Source organism: Scyliorhinus torazame, chromosome 7, assembly GCF_047496885.1.
Source record: "Scyliorhinus torazame isolate Kashiwa2021f chromosome 7, sScyTor2.1, whole genome shotgun sequence".
Classification (NCBI taxonomy): domain Eukaryota; kingdom Metazoa; phylum Chordata; class Chondrichthyes; order Carcharhiniformes; family Scyliorhinidae; genus Scyliorhinus; species Scyliorhinus torazame.
This window is the reverse complement of record NC_092713.1, coordinates 156,095,438-156,112,682: the sequence shown is the minus strand read 5'-3', so window position 1 is coordinate 156,112,682 and position 17,245 is coordinate 156,095,438. Positions and strand designations below refer to the sequence as shown.

Genomic DNA, 17,245 nt, shown 5'->3' with positions numbered 1-17,245 from the left:
TCCCACGGTTACCTTATGTGGCAACAGGTTATGCGTGAGCAACACCACCAGAGATGGACACCTGGAGGCGGGCCCCGGTGTCCCCTCAAACGGCCATCATCAAATCCATTGGGTGTTGGGAACCCCTCCCGAGGTCCCATTGGCTGAAAGCCAGAGAAGTTTCTGAAAAGGCATGAAGGGAGTGGGATAAAGGTAGACACCCAAGACACACCGCAGCGAAGACTCGGCATGGAGGCGATCAAGACCATTCTGAAAACGGACCAGAGAAGGGAGCAAGCAGCCAGCGAGACCCACCTTTCTGACAACGGCCATGAGGAACACGAGACTAAGAGAATCGGACCTGCGGCTCAAACTCCTGTGGCTTGACCAAGTTCACAAATCTTTATAGTGACTGTTATTGCGTTAATATCCTGTATTGAATAAACTTAATTTGATTTTATACTTGTGTTGTCCTTTGTTCTCCTCGTCAATAAAGACTTCTTGGTAAAACTTTTGATTAATCCACTGGTCGAGTATATGAGATTTTACAGATATAACACTGTACATCATGCTGAAGATAATAATACACCTTCGCATTTTCAGTGAGGCACTGTAATATTAACAGTGCTCCCCAGTGAATTTAAAACAGGGCAAACAAGCAGGAGGAACTCAAATACATGTTGCCTAGATGAAGTTAATCAGACGAAGGATGAAAATGACACTGATCACAGTTTGGGAACCTCACAGGAGGTCATATTCATCAGTCACCAGAGAGCACCTTACAACCGGGTAATCACAGGTACCCTCATGTCATCGCCCAACTCCACCCTGACCTCAGTCTATCTGTTGCTGCAACAATCATCCGGACCTTTAGACTTGACTATTCCAATGCACTCCTGACCCGTCTCCCACCCTCCATAAACTTAAAGGCCATTTGAAATTTAGCCCTATCCTAAATTGCACCAAGTACCATTGTCCTATACTTGTGTTTGTTGACTTACATTGGATCCCAGATAAACAAAAATTTTAAAATATCATCCATTTTTTTCAAATCTGTATATGGCCTCAGCCCACCCTACCCATCCCTCCCCCACCAGCCTTAGGACCCTCAAAAAAAACCGCACTCCTCCAAATATGTTGTCATGCAAATCCTCGACGTTAAAATTGATACACCATTGGTGGTCATACATTCAGCTGTGTTGATTGCATGTTAATTGTGTTTAATTGTATGCAGGTGCTGAGCATTAACTGGGTAGTCACTTTTACCACTAAAAATAAGCAGCGATGCCACCAATTGGCAGTTGAGAACCGGATCTGAGCCTGAGCCCCACTGTGTGAGGGGGCCAGCTACGGACCTTAGTGAAAAGATGGAAGCGCATTCCAGGCTCAGAGCTCTGTATAAAAGCCACCCTGCCCACTGGAACGAGACATATAGGAAGAGGTGTGTAGAAAGACTGAAGAACAGTTGGGCAAAGCTGTTAAGACAGGTACAGGCTTGTGGGATAGAATCCAAACTGCAGCCTGAATGTATCTTTGCTCGTGTAAGAGGTGATGGCAGAAGAATGGAGAGCTCTGAAAGCACTAGATGCCCATTTCCCATAGCTGTGGAAAAAGGGAAGTTTAACAGAGGTTCTGAATACTTGGAGAACATAAGTGAATTAGAACAACTTAATGAAATTCAATAGGAGTTCCTCAACAAAGAACATGCCATCACAGAGGAGAATGGGACAAGCTTACGCTTTGATGAAGTCTGCTTGAATGCCATTCTTGATGGATTTTATGTTCCTGACAGACCGTGGGCAGCACGGTAGCATAGTGATTAGCACAATTGCTTCACAGCTCCAGGGTCCCAGGTTCGATTCCCAGCTTGGGTCACTGTCTGTGCAGAGTCTGCACGTTCTCCCAGTGTCTCCGTGGGTTTCCTCCGGGTGCTCTGGTTTCCTCCCTCAGTCCAAAGATGTGCAAGTTAGGTGGATTGACCCTTAGTGTATTAAATTGCCCTTAGTGTTGGGTGGGGTAACTGGGTTATGGGTGATAGGGTGGAGGTGTGTGGTTGGGAAGGGTGCTCTTTCCAAGAGCCGGTGCAGACTCAATGGGCAAAATGGCCTCCTTCTGCACTGCAAATTCTATATTTTTTTTTTAATTCATCACATGCCGTTGGTAACAGGAAACTATCTAAATGTGAGCAGTGAATTTATAATTTGCCTCTGTGGGATGAGCATTAATACAAGGAAGGTGACAGTGCAGCAAATTCAAGCTCTTCTTGAGCAGTGTCACTGAACATTGTACTCTATACGCACATTGTCCAAGCTTCACAGTGATAAACAGCACAGAAGCAGAACCTACGCTCATGAGCTGTAAGGCCTGCGATTACCTGTCTGTTGTCCTATAGTTACAGTGTGTTCCTGGATCTCTTGCAAGAGCAATGATGAATTCTGGTCCTCAGATTTTAAATCAGCTCAATAAGAACAACACGAGCTGTGTCACATGGCACTTTATTGTACATTCTGTATTCTACTTCTAATTTTTTTTTAATTCATTTACAGGATGTGGGTGTCACTGGTTAGACCATCCCCTGTTGCCCTTCAGAAGGTTGTGGTGAGTTGCCTTCTTGAACCACTGCCCTTGAGATGTAGGTATATCCACTGTGCTGTTAGGGAGGGGCTTCCAGGATGTTGCCCCAGCAACCGTGAAGGAACGGCAATATATTTTGAAGTCAGGGTGGTGAATGACTTGGAGGGGAACCTCCAGGTGGTGGAGTTCCCAGGTATCTGCTGCTCTTGTTCTTCAAGATGGTCATGGTCATAATCCAATGAAGATTGTTTTGTGTGTCTGGATGTACTAACAATTGGAAGTGCTTGTATCGTTTTCAGTAAGATTGTTTAATAAAAGTGACAAAAATAAAAGATACAAACTGAAACTCTGTTTGGTTAAGAGGGCCATGCTTGCAATTTGCAACTCTGTAAATAAATGCTGATGGAAGAGTCTAAAAATTGGTTCCAGTTCAATCCTTCCTGAATTATAACATGGGAACAGAGAATGCTTATCTAAAGGTTAGAACCTAAGAAAAGAAATTCAGACAGAAAGTGAAAATCCTAATGGCCATGGGGGAAAATAGCAGAAAGCAATTGTAAATTGCCGGGGATGTGATCACCCTCCAAATTTTCTTGGGAGTCTAAACCACATGTCCAGTGAAGAATAAAGTGCATTTGCAGACAAGGGTTATGTCCCTATCAAACAGAAAACAGGGTCTGGCATTGGCATGGTCACTTCCAATAAGAAGTAAAATCAGAAATAAAGGTGTGAAATGTGAGGTGAAACAAAAAGAAAACTTCTAAAAAATTAGAGTTGTGGTTCGGAGAATTACAGTTCACATCAGGCTTGGGGGCTTCTGTTCATGTGCCAGCCAGAAATAGGTCCGCACATGCACGGTTCATCTATTTTCATATCTTCTGGCTGGGAACCGGACCGGTGCACAAGGAAAAGAAATGATACAATGCGAAACTGCAGGTCAGGTGGTCTGAAAAGCAACACCATTGGAGTGAAGGTGTCCCAGGGAACAGGACACAGATATGGGGACAGGGAGAAGGCTCCAAATAAAGAAGATTCCAAACCAGGAAGTGGAGCAGAAACAGGTCCCAGATTCCAGGTAAGGGGCAAATTGGACATCAGAAGCAGATCCTGTCAAATAAAGTTGAGGAAAAGAAGCACGGTAGTAGGCTCCATATAAAAGAGAGAGAGTTGTAGGGAGCAGACTTGAAACAAAGTGGGCTCGTGTGATACCTGAAGATTCGAGAGCACAGCCAAAGGTTGGTGACTCAGTGCTGCAGGCCCAAAGTGTAAAAGTACCCTTTTGGAGCAGAGGTGTTCTGCTTGGCATGGCACATGAAAGTGTGCTTGGAAGGTGAAGCTTGGGTATACACAGAGATCCAGAGGAAAGTAATCTCTGGAGGCTGATTAGCTCACGGTGTGACAAGCTTCTGGGTGGGTTGATGAGAATCTACTTTGGTCACATCTGTCATTTACAGTGTGGCATGTCTGACCATAGTTTGCCAATTGTTTCACATGTACTGTATACTTACCCTGAATATTGGAATATTAGATTGATATTTTAAATTGGGTTATCTTTCCGAATTTGTATGGATCTGTGAGGATATAACTGGGGTGAAAGAATCATGAACACTTGAATCATTTTATTTGTGTTTATATTGAGATTTTTCTAACCTGTGTGTCTGGCATACTATAGTCCATGTTTCTTATTTAAGAAATGTTTTACTCTGTGTTAGGTCACCAGCAAGGGCAGCACAGTGGTTAGCATTGCTGCCCAATGATGCTGAGGTCCCAGGTTCAATCCTGGCTCTGGGTCACTGACCATGTGGAGGTTGCACATTCTCCTCGTGTTTCGCCCACACAACCCAAAAGATGTGAAGGATAGGTGGATTGGCCATGCTAAATTGCCCCTTAAATGGGAAAAAACTGATTTGGCGACTCTTAAATTAAATTTTTTTTTTTTTTATAAAAAGGTCACCAGCAGACTCGTCACAATTTGTTCAGTAACCTGCCTCCACTGTTTGTAAAAAAAAAAAAGTCCATCAAGCCAGGTTTCATTCTGGGATCAGACTTGTCCAGTAGTCACATCAGCGGGATCACAACAAATGGATGTCAGTCAATTAGATGGTAATGAAGGTTTGGACCCTCTGTTTGATGCCACGGATGAAATTTACAAGAAAGATTACCTTTTAAGTGTCAATGAGACATGGTTAAACTTTGATAGATTTTGGGAAACAGCCAGGTTCCTGGAATACATCATGAACTTGAACAAATTGTACAAGAAGATTGATAAAATTCAACCTGAGGATCCCTGGATCAGGACTAGCATTAAAATTCCTTGAATGTTCCAAGGTGTCACATATGGACTGGCTACTGGTTCTAACTGGCATTTGGTTCTCAAAGTGAGACTGTTGGACCAGATGTCTGCTGTCCTGAAAATATTCTTGGGGAACCAAGCATTTCCTTCAGCCTTCATGGAAGAACTGGGAGATTCCACAGTGACACAAAATAGAGGGAGCTCAGTGATTGCCAGATTGGATGCAAATATTGGAAGCAATGGTCAATTCAGTATTAAAATCAGGCAGAATGAGGATGAAAGCACCTTTTACAAACCTGGCTGTGACAACAAAAGACAAAACAATAATAGGTGAATGAAACCTAAGAATGCCCACAAAATAGTTGTAGGTGTGACCTGATTAGATGCATGTTGAGAGGAAGAACCTCAAAATGACACATGATAAAGAATTATGAGTAAAAGGATGAAGATAATAATGAATCCAAATAACTTATATTGATCAGAACGCGTTTTGTCCTTCAGTGTATGTGGGGAAAAACTTGTGACTGCCCCCGAGCACGAGATCTTATGGTCCTATGCATATAAGCAAAATGTGGAACAAATCAACAAAAATGTTAGCTTGATTCACTAAGCAATGAGAATCACACCAGGTTGAGAAATATACAACTCGGGTTCCAAAGAGTCATATTTGACTCAAAACATTGCAAACCAGCTGAGTTTTTCCAGCATTTGCTATTTGGCCCCTTTTTCAGACGATAGAGCTCATTTGATTATTCAATGGAAATATGCTATACAAAACTATACAGGATCCTCCAGTGGGATCAGAGATCCTCAGGAGTTATCAGATCTCAAATGGAGCATATAACTGGCCACAATATCATCAGGCTACCAGGTGGAATCAATCTTCAAACAATAAACATACCCATAGTTTTCTTTCCCAAAGTCAATTAACTTCTTCTTGTTTTGGGGTGGCACGCTGGTGCAGTGGTTAGCCCTGCTGCCTCATGGTACCGAGAATCCGGGTTTGATCCCGGCCTCGGGTCACTGTCCGTGTGGAGTTTGCACATCTCCCCGTGTCTGCGTGGGTCTCACCCCCACAACCCAAAGATGTGCAGGATAGGTGGATTGGCCACGCTAAATTGCCTCTTATTTGGAAAAGAATAATTGGGTACTTCTAAATTCATATTTTTTTTTTTATTTCCTCTTGCTTTACTTAAAATTGAGTTGGAAGCACTCACAGTTTTTCCAATAGTCGGCTAGTGCTCTTGGTCCGGAAGGAGTCTTTCTCATCAAGGTCTCGGATTTTGCGTGCCAATTCTCGAACTGCCCTACTCAGCTTATTGTACCTGTTAAAAATAAAAAGGTTGAAAATCGAATTTTCCGCCGTGAAATAACTGGTTCCACATTTTGGCTGGACAATTAAAGACAAGTTGGATAAAGGCAACCATTGGCTATATTGTACCCACTTCAAAAAATAATAATTTCAGGCCATTAGCAAGTCATAGTTAAGGAAAACAACCTAACACAAGTTGTGAACCACGATCCCCAATTATCACTACTAATCTCAAAGTGATTAGGTCAGTTTTAAACTCAAATTGTCCATTGTCTTGGAAGCTCTGGACAAAAACAATCATCAGTTTGGTTTTCATCACGACAGCAGCATGGTGACCTTGTTAGCAATTCCCAAAATATACTGCCATCCAAGGATTTTGAGATTCATTTTCAATAAATCCCAGTAGAATTGTAATTGGCCTTTACAACTGCTTTTACTACATTTCCACACTCGCCTGTCGCTGTCTATCTGGTCCCATCTCAACTGGAATTCATTTGTCTCAGGGAAGTTATGGTGAACTACGTATTGCTACTATATATATATATTTACCGTTATTCGTCCTACTTTTATCCACCACTGTATATATGTTCACTGTTGTTCTTATTCACTGTTACTTACTGTTGTTGTGTGAGGCTGTTGACTCCGCCTGTGGCTCCGCCCCTCGGGGGAAGTATATAATTGGCAGACCTGTGGCCAGCTCTGAGTGCGGGAGCAGCAGCAGGCTGGCATACTTCTTACCTTATTAAAACCACTGTTCTCTTCTACAACTCGACTAGTGTGAATTGATGGTCCATCAATTAAATAAGCTAAGATATCACAATGGACACCGCTCTTAAGCCTGACCGACTTGAACTCGACCCGCAGACAGCTGAAGCCGCTGCAGTCTTTGAGCATTGGCTAAGTTGTTTCGAGGCCTACCTCGACTCCTGGACCGGTGACGTCTCCTGGGCGCACAAGCTGCGTCTCCTCAAAGTTCGGGTGAGCCACAAAATGTTCTTATTAATCAGAGACATGGCCTCATACGAAGAGGCGGTTGCACTGTTGAAAGAATAGTTTGAGAGGCCGGTGAATGAGGTGTCCGCTCGACATCTTACCACGCGGCGTCAGCGCCCTGGTGAATCGCGGGCAGAATTCCTGCGTGACCTGAGGGTACTTGCCAGGAATTGTAACTGCCAGGCAGTTACGGCAGTGCAACACACGGAACTCATGATCCGGGACACCTCTGTGGCTGGAGTCAGGTCCATTATATCCGGCAATGACTGCTCAAAAGGGGTGCCCCCGATCTCAAGGACACGGTACAGCTATCTACCTCATTAGAGGTAGCATTCCAGTGTTTGGATGCCTTCACGCCTGACCACGTGGCATCCTCGTGGACGTCGGAGGGCAGCCATCACCCGACCCGGGCGTGTCCCATGCCGGTGCCATGCGGCTGCCGCCAACTCCTAGAGGCCGTTCTGCTGCTTCTGCGGCAAGGGCCAGCAACCCAGGCAGCATTGTCCAGCTTGGAACGCGACCTGCATTGAGTGCGGTAAGAAGGGGCATTTAGCCAAAGTCTGCCTGGCCCGAACTAAAGTTCCCAAATCGAAAGTCTGCCAGGCCCGACCTGAAGCTCACAGATCCCGCAGTGTGGCATTGTGCCTGCCGGTACCGCCCCCTTCTGCCGCGTCACCCACCTAGTGCAGTCTGTGGGGGCCATTTTGTCTGCCATCTTTAACGCCGCCCGCCACGTGGAGGCCGCCATCTTGGCCACCATTTTCGACAACGCCCGTCACGTGCGACTCATGGAGGCCGCCATTTTGGGACCACCCCGCTACCGCCGACCAGACCAGTCATCCGCAGCTCAGCTCTGTTACACTCGACCAATCCCGGCCCCATCACCTCAAGAACTTTATGATGGCCGTACAGATCAATGGGCATGAGGCATCCTGCCTCTTCGACTCCGGCAGCACGGATAGCTTCGTCCATCCGGATACAGTAAGGCGCTGCTCCCCCCGGCATTTCCCCGTGTCCCAAACAATCTCCCTTGTTTCCGGATCACATTCCATGCAGATCCAGGGGTACTGTGCCGCAAATCTTGTGATACAGGGCGTCGAGTATGCCAACTTTAAACTTTACATCCTCCCCCATCTCTGCGCTCCCCTCTTATTAGGACTGGATATCCAGTGTAACCTCCGAAGCCTGACCTTGAAGTTCGTTGGAGCCCTGCCCCCTCTCACCGTCTGTAGCCTCGCGATCCTTAAGGTCGCCCCCTCCCTCACTCTTTGCGAACCTCACCCCTGACTGGAAGCCCATCGCCACCAGGAGCAGACGATACAGTGCTCAGGACAAGGCCTTTATCAGGTCTGAGGTCCAGCGACTCTTGTGCAAAGGGATCATTGAGGCCAGTAACAGCCCCTGGAGAGCACAAGTGGTGGTCGTCAGGACCGGGGAGAAGAACCGGATGGTCGTCGACTACAGTCAGACCACTGTTCACTGTTGTTCTTATTCACTGTTACTTACTGTTGTTGTGTTGATGCCTGTGGCTCTGCCCCTCGGGGGAAGTATATAATTGGCAGACCTGTGGCCAGCTCTCAGTGCGGGAGCAGCAGCAGGCTGGCATACTTCTCAGCTTACTAAAACCACTGTTCTCTTCTACAACTCGACTCTTGTGAATTGATGGTCCATCAGAAGTTTCTCAGATCTTGCATCTCGGTGCATTTATCTAGCTACCCCACAGAGAGTATTTCTCTTTCTGAGAATGAAAAGGCACATCTTTGGCTGGGAAGGAAACGTGTCCTCACAAGTCTTGCAACTACGACTCAAGATGCCGTACGACTATGATGAATGAATCTGGTGCAGTCATGTTTTTAAAAGCCTGGGTATTTTTTAAACTCTCATTAAAGACATTTTCATATAAACAAACAAAAGCACAAGAACAGCCAAACAACATTATAAACAACCAACACGCAGGTCACTCTCCCCCCCCCCCCCCCCCACTTTCAGCGCCTCCAGGTCCCACCACCCAAGTTTTGGGGGTGGACACTGTCTCCTGAGCTCTTGGGGGGGGGGGGTCACTGTCTCCTGAACTGGGGGAAGGGGGGGTCACTGTCTCCTGAGCTGGGGGAAGAGTGACGTCACTGTCCCCTGAACTGGGGGAAGATGGGGGGTCACTGTCCCCTGAACTGGGGGAAGATGGGGGTCATTGTCTCCTGAGCGGGGGGAAGGGGGAGGGTCACTGTCTCCTGAGCTGGGGGAATGGGGGGGGGGGGGTCACTGTCTCCTGAGCTGGGGGAAGATGGGGGGTCACTGTCTCCTGAACTGGTGGAACATGGTGAATCACTGTCTCCTGAACTGGGGGAAGATGGGGGGTCATTTTCTCCTGAACTGGGGGAAGCTGGGGATCACTGTCTCCTGAGCTGGGGGAAGATGGGGGTCATTGTCTCCTGAGCTGGGGGAAGGGGGGGTCACTGTCTCCTGAGCTGGGGGAAGAGTGACGTCACTGTCCCCTGAACTGGGGGAAGATGGGGGGTCACTGTCCCCTGAACTGGGGGAAGATGGGGGTCATTGTCTCCTGAACTGGGGGAAGGGGGAGGTCACTGTCTCCTGAGCGGGGGGGAGGGTCACTGTCTCCTGAGCTGGGGGAATGGGGGGGGTCACTGTCTCCTGAGCTGGGGGAAGATGGGGGGTCACTGTCTCCTGAACTGGGGGAACATGGGGAATCACTGTCTCCTGAACTGGGGGAAGATGGGGGGTCATTTTCTCCTGAACTGAGGGAAGCTGGGGATCACTGTCTCCTGAGCTGGGGGAAGGGGGGGTCACTGTCTCCTGAGCTGGGGGAAGAGTGACGTCACTGTCCCCTGAACTGGGGGAAGATGGGGGGTCACTGTCTCCTGAACTGGGAGAAGATGGGGGTCACTGTCTCCTGAGCTGGGTGGAGGGTCACTGTCTCCTGAGCTGGGGGAAGGGGGGGGGGGGGTCACTGTCTTCTGAGCTGGGGGAAGATGGGGGGTCACTGTCTCCTGAACTGGGGGAACATGGGGAATCACTGTCTCCTGAACTGGGGGAAGATGGGGGGTCATTTTCTCCTGAACAGGGGGAAGATGGGGGTCAATGTCTCCTGAACTGGGGGAAGCTGGGGATCACTGTCTCCTGAGCTGGGGGAAGGGGGGGGGGTCACTGTCTGAGCCTGGGGAAGGGGGGGTCACTGTCTCCTGAGCTGGGGGGAGGGGGGTCACTGTCTCCTGAGCTGGGGGAGGGGGGGTCACTGTCTCCTGAGCTTGGGGGGGGAGGTGGGGTCACTGTCTCCTGAGCTGGGGGAAGGGGGGTCACTGTCTCCGGGGCTGGGGGGAGTCACTGTCTCCTGGGCTGGGGGGGGGGGGGATCACTGTCTCCTGAGCTGGGGGAAGGGGGTGGGGGGTGGAGAGGGTCACTGTCTCCTGAGCTGGGGGAAGGGGGGGGGGGGGTCACGGTCTCCTGAGCTGGGGGAAGGGGGGGGGTCACTGTCTGAGCCTGGGGAAGGGGGGGGTCACTGTCTCCTGAGCTGGGGGGAGGGGGGTCACTGTCTCCTGAGCTGGGGGGAGGGGGGTCACTGTCTCCTGAGCTGGGGGGAGGGGGGGGTGGGGTCACTGTCTCCTGAGCTGGGGGAAGGGGGGGGGGGTCACTGTCTCCTGAGCTGGGGGAAGGGGGGGGTTCACTGTCTCCTGAGCTGGGGGGAGGGTGGTCACGGTCTCCTGAGCTGGGGGGAGGGGCGTCACTGTCTCCTGAGCTGGGGAGGGGGGACACGGTCTCCTGGGCTGGGGGGAGGGGGGTCACTGTCTCCTGCGCTGGGGGAAGGGGGGGGGGTCACTGTCCCCTGAGCTGGGGGAGGGGGGGTCACTGTCTCCTGGGCTGGGGGGAGGGGGGGGTCACTGTCTCCTGGGCTGGGGGGGTCACTGTCTCCTGGGCTGGGGGGAGGGGGGGTCACTGTCTCCTGAGCTGGGGGAAGGGGGGGGTCACTGTCTCCTGAGCTGGGGGAAGGGGGTCACTCTCTCCTGAGCTGGGGGAGGGGGGGGCACTGTCTCCTGAGCTGGGGGTCACTGTCTCCTGGGCTGGGGGGAGTCACTGTCTCCTGGGCTGGGGGGAGTCACTGTCTCCTGGGCTGGGGGGAGTCACTGTCTCCTGGGCTGGGGGGGGTCACTGTCTCCTGGGCTGGGGGGGGTCACTGTCTCCTGAGCTGGGGGAAGGGAGGTCACTGTCTCCTGAGCTGGGGGAAGAGGGGGGGGGGGGTGAAAGAGGGTCACTGTCTCCTGAGCTGGGGGAAGGGGTGGGGGTCACTGTCTGAGCAGGGGGAAGGGGGGGTCACTGTCTCCTGAGCTGGGGGGAGGGGGGTCACTGTCTCCTGAGCTGGGGGGAGGGGGGTCACTGTCTCCTGAGCTGGGGGGAGGGGGGGTCACTGTCTCCTGAGCTGGGGGAAGGGGGGGTCACTGTCTCCTGAGCTGGGGGAAGGGGGGGGTCACTGTCTCCTGAGCTGGGGGAAGGGGGGGGGGGGGGTCACTGTCTCCTGAGCTGGGGGAAGGGGGGGGGGGAAGGGGTCAATGTCTCCTGAGCTGGGGGAAGGGGGCTGGGTCACTGTCTCCTGAGCTGGGGGAAGGGGGGGGGTCACTGCCTCCTGAGCTGCGGGGAGGGTCACTGTCTCCTGAGCTGGGGGAAGGGGGGGTCACTGTCTCCTGAGCTGGGGGAAGATGGGGGGTCACTGTCTCCTGAACTGGTGGAAGGGGGGGGGGGGGTCACTGTCTCCTGAGCAGGGGGAAGATGGGGGGTCATTGTCTCCTGAACTGGGGGGAGGGGGGGTCACTGTCTCCTGAGCTGGGGGAAGAGTGACGTCACTGTCCCCTGAACTGGGGGAAGATGGGGGTGTCACGGTCTCCTGAACTGGGGGAGATGGGGGTCATTGTCTCCTGAACTGGGGAAGGGGGGGGGGTGTCACTGTCTCCTGAGCTGGGGGAAGGGGGGGGGGGTGTCACTGTCTCCTGAACAGGGGGAAGATGGGGGTCATTGTCTCCTGAACAGGGGGAAGATGGGGGTCATTGTCTCCTGAACAGGGGGAAGATGGGGGGGGGGGGTCATTTTCTCTTGAACAGGGGGAAGGGGGGGTCACTGTCTCCTGAGCGGGGGGGAGGGTCACTGTCTCCTGAGCTGGGGGAAGGGGGGGGGGGGGTCACTGTCTCCTGAGCTGGGGGAAGATGGGGGGTCACTGTCTCCTGAACTGGGGGAAGATGGGGGGTCATTTTCTCCTGAACAGGGGGAAGATGGGGGTCATTTTCTCCTGAACAGGGGGAAGATGGGGGTCAGTGTCTCCTGAACAGGGGGAAGATGGGGGGGGTGGGGGGGTCATTTTCTCCTGAACAGGGGGAAGGGGGGGGGTTACTGTCTCCTGAACTGGGGGAAGAGGGGGGTCACTGTCTCCTGAGCTGGGGGGAGGGGGTTCACTGTCTCCTGAGCTGGGGGGAGGGGGGGTCACTGTCTCCTGAGCTGGGGGGAGGGGGGGTCACTGTCTCCTGAGCTGGGGGGAGGGGGGGTCACTGTCTCCTGAGCTGGGGGGAGGGGCTTCACTGTCTTCTGAGCTGGGGGAAGGGGGTCACTCTCTCCTGAGCTGGGGGAAGGGGGTCACTCTCTCCTGAGCTGGGGGAAGGGGGTCACTCTCTCCTGAGCTGGGGGAAGGGGGTCACTCTCTCCTGAGCTGGGGGAAGGGGGTCACTCTCTCCTGAGCTGGGGGAAGGGGGTCACTCTCTCCTGAGCTGGGGGAAGGGGGTCACTCTCTCCTGAGCTGGGGGAAGGGGGTCACTCTCTCCTGAGCTGGGGGAAGGGGGTCACTCTCTCCTGAGCTGGGGGAAGGGGGTCACTCTCTCCTGAGCTGGGGGAAGGGGGTCACTCTCTCCTGAGCTGGGGGAAGGGGGTCACTCTCTCCTGAGCTGGGGGAAGGGGGTCACTCTCTCCTGAGCTGGGGGAAGGGGGTCACTCTCTCCTGAGCTGGGGGAAGGGGGTCACTCTCTCCTGAGCTGGGGGAAGGGGGTCACTCTCTCCTGAGCTGGGGGAAGGGGGTCACTCTCTCCTGAGCTGGGGGGAAGGGGGTCACTCTCTCCTGAGCTGGGGGAAGGGGGTCACTGTCTCCTGAGCTGGGGGAAGGGGGTCACTCTCTCCTGAGCTGGGGGAAGGGGGTCACTCTCTCCTGAGCTGGGGGAAGGGGGTCACTCTCTCCTGAGCTGGGGGAAGGGGGTCACTCTCTCCAGAACTGGGGGAAGGGGGTCACTCTCTCCTGAGCTGGGGGAAGAGGGTCACTCTCTCCTGAGCTGGGGGAATGGGGTCACTCTCTCCTGAGCTGGGGGAAGGGGGTCACTCTCTCCTGAGCTGGGGGGGGAAGGGGGGGTCACTGTCTCCTGAGCTGGGGGGGAAGGGGGGGTCACTGTCTCCTGAGCTGGGGGGGAAGGGGGGGTCACTGTCTCCTGAGCTGGGTGGAGTGGCGGTCAGTCTCCTGAGTTGGGGGGGGGAGGGGCAGGGTCACTGTCTCCTGGGCTGGGGGAGGGGGGTCACGGTCTCCTGAGCAGGGGGGAGGGGCGTCACTGTCTCCTGAGCTGGGGGGGAATGGGGGGTCACTGTCTCCTGAGCTGGGTGGAGTGGCGGTCACTGTCTCCTGAGCTGGGGGGAGGGGCAGGGTCACTGTCTCCTGGGCTGGGGAGGGGGGTCACGGTCTCCTGAGCTGGGGGGGAGGGGGGGTTACTGTCTCCTGAGCTGGGGGGGAGGGGGGGTTACTGTCTCCTGAGCTGGGGGAAGGGCCACTGTCTCCTGAGCTGGGGGAAGGGGGGAGGGGGGTCACTGTCTCCTGAGCTGGGGGAAGGGGGGTCACTGTCTCCTGGGCTGGGGGGAGTCACTGTCTCCTGAGCTGGGGGGAGGGAGGTCACTGTCTCCTGAGCTGGGGGAGGGGGGGGGGGTCACGTTCTCCTGAGCTGGGGGAAGGGGGGGGTCACTGTCTGAGCTGGGGGAAGGGGGCGGTCACTGTCTCCTGAGCTGGGGGAAGGGGTGTCACTGTCTCCTGAGCTGGGGGAAGGGGGGGGGGTCACTGTCTGAGCTGGGGGAAGGGGGGGGGTCACTGTCTCCTGAGCTGGGGGAAGGGGGGGGTCACTGTCTCCTGAGCTGGGGGAAGGGGGGGTCACTGTCTCCTGAGCTGGGGGAAGGGGGGTGGGTCAATGTCTCCTTAGCTGGGGGAAGGGGGGGGGTCAATGTCTCCTGAGCTGGGGGAAGCGGGGGGGGGGTCACTGTCTAAGCTGGGGGAAGGGGGGGGTCACTGTCTCCTGAGCTGGGGGGAGGGGGGTCACGGTCTCCTGAGCTGGGGGGAGGGGCGTCACTGTCCCCTGAGCTGGGGAGGGGGGGGGGGGGAGGGGTCAATGTCTCCTGAGCTGGGGGAAGGGGGGGTCACTGCCTCCTGAGCTGCGGGGAGGGTCACTGTCTCCTGAGCTGGGGGAAGGGGGGGTCACTGTCTCCTGAGCTGGGGGAAGATGGGGGGTCACTGTCTCCTGAACTGGGGGAAGGGGGGGGGGGTCACTGTCTCCTGAGCAGGGGGAAGATGGGGGGTCATTGTCTCCTGAACTGGGGGGAGGGGGGTCACTGTCTCCTGAGCTGGGGGAAGAGTGACGTCACTGTCCCCTGAACTGGGGTAAGATGGGGGGGTCACGGTCTCCTGAACTGGGGGAGATGGGGGTCATTGTCTCCTGAACTGGGGAAGGGGGGGGGGGGGGGTGGGTGTCACTGTCTCCTGAGCTGGGGAAGGGGGGGGGTGTCACTGTCTCCTGAGCTGGGGGAAGATGGGGGGTCACTGTCTCCTGAACTGGGGGGGAAGGGGGGGTCACTGTCTCCTGAGCTGGGTGGAGTGGCGGTCAGTCTCCTGAGTTGGGGGGGAGGGGCAGGGTCACTGTCTCCTGGGCTGGGGGAGGGGGGTCACGGTCTCCTGAGCTGGGGGGAGTGGGGATCACTGTCTCCTGAGCTGGGGGAGGCGGGGGGGGTCACTGTCTCCTGAGCTGCAGGGAGGGGGGGGGGGTCACTGTCTCTTGAGCTGGGGGAGAGGGGTCACTGTCTTCTCAGCTGGGGGAGAGGGGTCACTGTCTTCTGAGCTGGGGGGGGGGGGTTCACTCTCTCCTGAGCTGGGGGAAGGGGGTCACTCTCTCCTGAGCTGGGGGAAGGGGTCACTCTCTCCTGGGAAGGGGGTCATTCTCTCTTGAGCTGGGGGAAGGGGGTCATTCTCTCCTGAGCTGGGGGAAGGGGGTCACTCTCTCCTGAGCTGGGGGAAGGGGGTCACTCTCTCCTGAGCTGGGGGAAGGGGGTCACTCTCTCCTGAGCTGGGGGAAGGGGGTCACTCTCTCCTGAGCTGGGGGAAGGGGGTCACTCTCTCCTGAGCTGGGGGAAGGGGGTCACTCTCTCCTGAGCTGGGGGAAGGGGGTCACTCTCTCCTGAGCTGGGGGAAGGGGGTCACTCTCTCCTGAGCTGGGGGAAGGGGGTCACTCTCTCCTGAGCTGGGGGAAGGGGGTCACTCTCTCCTGAGCTGGGGGAAGGGGGTCACTCTCTCCTGAGCTGGGGGAGGGGGGGCCACTGTCTCCTGAGCTGGGGGGAGGGGTGTCACTGTCTCCTAAGCTGGGGGAGGGGGGTCACGGTCTCCTGAGCAGGGGGAGGGGCGTCACTGTCTCCTGAGCTGGGGGGAATGGGGGGTCACTGTCTCCTGAGCTGGGTGGAGTGGCGGCCACTGTCTCCTGAGCTGGGGGAGGGGCAGGGTCACTGTCTCCTGGGCTGGGGAGGGGGGTCACGGTCTCCTGAGCTGGGGGGAGGAGGGGGTCACTGTCTCCTGAGCTGGGGGAGGGGGGGGGTCACTGTCTCTCGAGCTGGGGGAGGGGGGGGCCACTGTCTCTTGAGCTGGGGGAGGGGGGACACGGTCTCCTGGGCTGGGGGGAGGGGGGTCACTGTCTCCTGGGCTGGGGGGAGGGGGGGTCACTGTCTCCTGAGCTGGGGGAAGGGGGGGGGTCACTGTCTCCTGAGCTGGGGGAAGGGGGGGGGTCACTGTCTCCTGAGCTGGGGGAAGGGGGGGGGTCACTGTCTCCTGAGCTGGGGGAAGGGGGGGGGGTCACTGTCTCCTGAGCTGGGGGAAGGTGGGGGGGGGTCACTGTCTCCTGAGCTGGGGGAAGGGGGGGGGTCACTGTCTCCTGAGCTGGGGGGGAAGGGGGGGGGTTCACTGTCTCCTGAGCTGGGGGAAGGGGGGGGGGTGTCACTGTCTCCTGAGCTGGGGGAAGGGGGGGGGGTGTCACTGTCTCCTGAGCTGGGGGAAGGGGGGGGGGGTGTCACTGTCTCCTGAGCTGGGGGAAGGGGGGGGGGGGGGGTGTCACTGTCTCCTGAGCTGGGGGAAGGGGAGAGTCACTGTCTACTGGTTTTTTGGGGGGAGAGACACAGTCTTCTGGGTTTTCTTTGGGGGGGGGGGGGGGGCGGGAAGAGACGCTGTCTCCAGAACGGGGGGGGGGGGGGGTTATTGCTTTCATCTCCCCAACATGGCGGCGCCCTTAGCTCCCCTCCTCGGGCCGGTCACCTCGTGCCGCCTTAGCCCCGCTCACACTCACTTTGTGTAATCCTCTCTCCGCTGAATGCGGAACCGGCGCAGCACCTTCACCTCGCTCAGGTTGTTGTCCACCTCCCAGGAAATAAAGTCAACTTTCTTCAGGAGCTTCTGCTCGTGGAACTTGAGTTTCCGCACCATGGTTACCGGGGTCCTCAGCTACAGACTGCGGTGTCTGCGACGCTGCCTGATCACAATTTGTATTTCCCGAAGGCAGAGCCGAGTTACGATAGGAGTCTGTGAGTATTCAGAGAGTTGAGTTACTATAGGAGTCTGTGATTATTCAGAGAGTTGAGTTACTATAGGAGTCTGTGTATTCAGGGAGAGAGTTGAGTTACTATAGGAGTCTGTGAGTATTCAGAGAGTTGAGTTACTATAGGAGTCTGTGTATTCAGAGAGTTGAGTTACTATAGGAGTCTGTGATTATTCAGAGAGAGAGTTGAGTTACTATAGGAGTCTGTGTATTCAGGGAGAGAGTTGA

At 54.8% G+C, this 17,245-nt stretch overlaps 1 protein-coding gene and 1 pseudogene across 3 annotated transcripts in view; one reads left to right on the top strand and one right to left on the bottom strand.

Moving 5' to 3' along the window:
* imp3 (IMP U3 small nucleolar ribonucleoprotein 3) overlaps positions 1-17,013 on the bottom strand; it is a 384,554-nt gene extending 367,541 nt beyond the window's left edge. Inside the window, exons 1-3 of one of the 3 annotated variants that reach the window (XM_072511708.1) lie at positions 16,769-17,013; positions 7,077-7,196; positions 6,064-6,171 (exon numbers count right to left, since the gene is read on the bottom strand). In XM_072511708.1, the coding sequence (XP_072367809.1) occupies positions 6,064-6,171; positions 7,077-7,196; positions 16,769-16,905 (365 nt within the window). In that variant the 5' untranslated portion in view covers positions 16,906-17,013. The remainder of the gene's footprint in view (positions 1-6,063; positions 6,172-7,076; positions 7,197-16,768) is intronic. The other 2 variants (XM_072511706.1, XM_072511709.1) reach the window with 2 other exon arrangements.
* LOC140427336 (RPA-interacting protein A-like) lies at positions 1,344-2,371 on the top strand (annotated as a pseudogene).
* Positions 17,014-17,245: the final 232 nt, after the last annotated feature.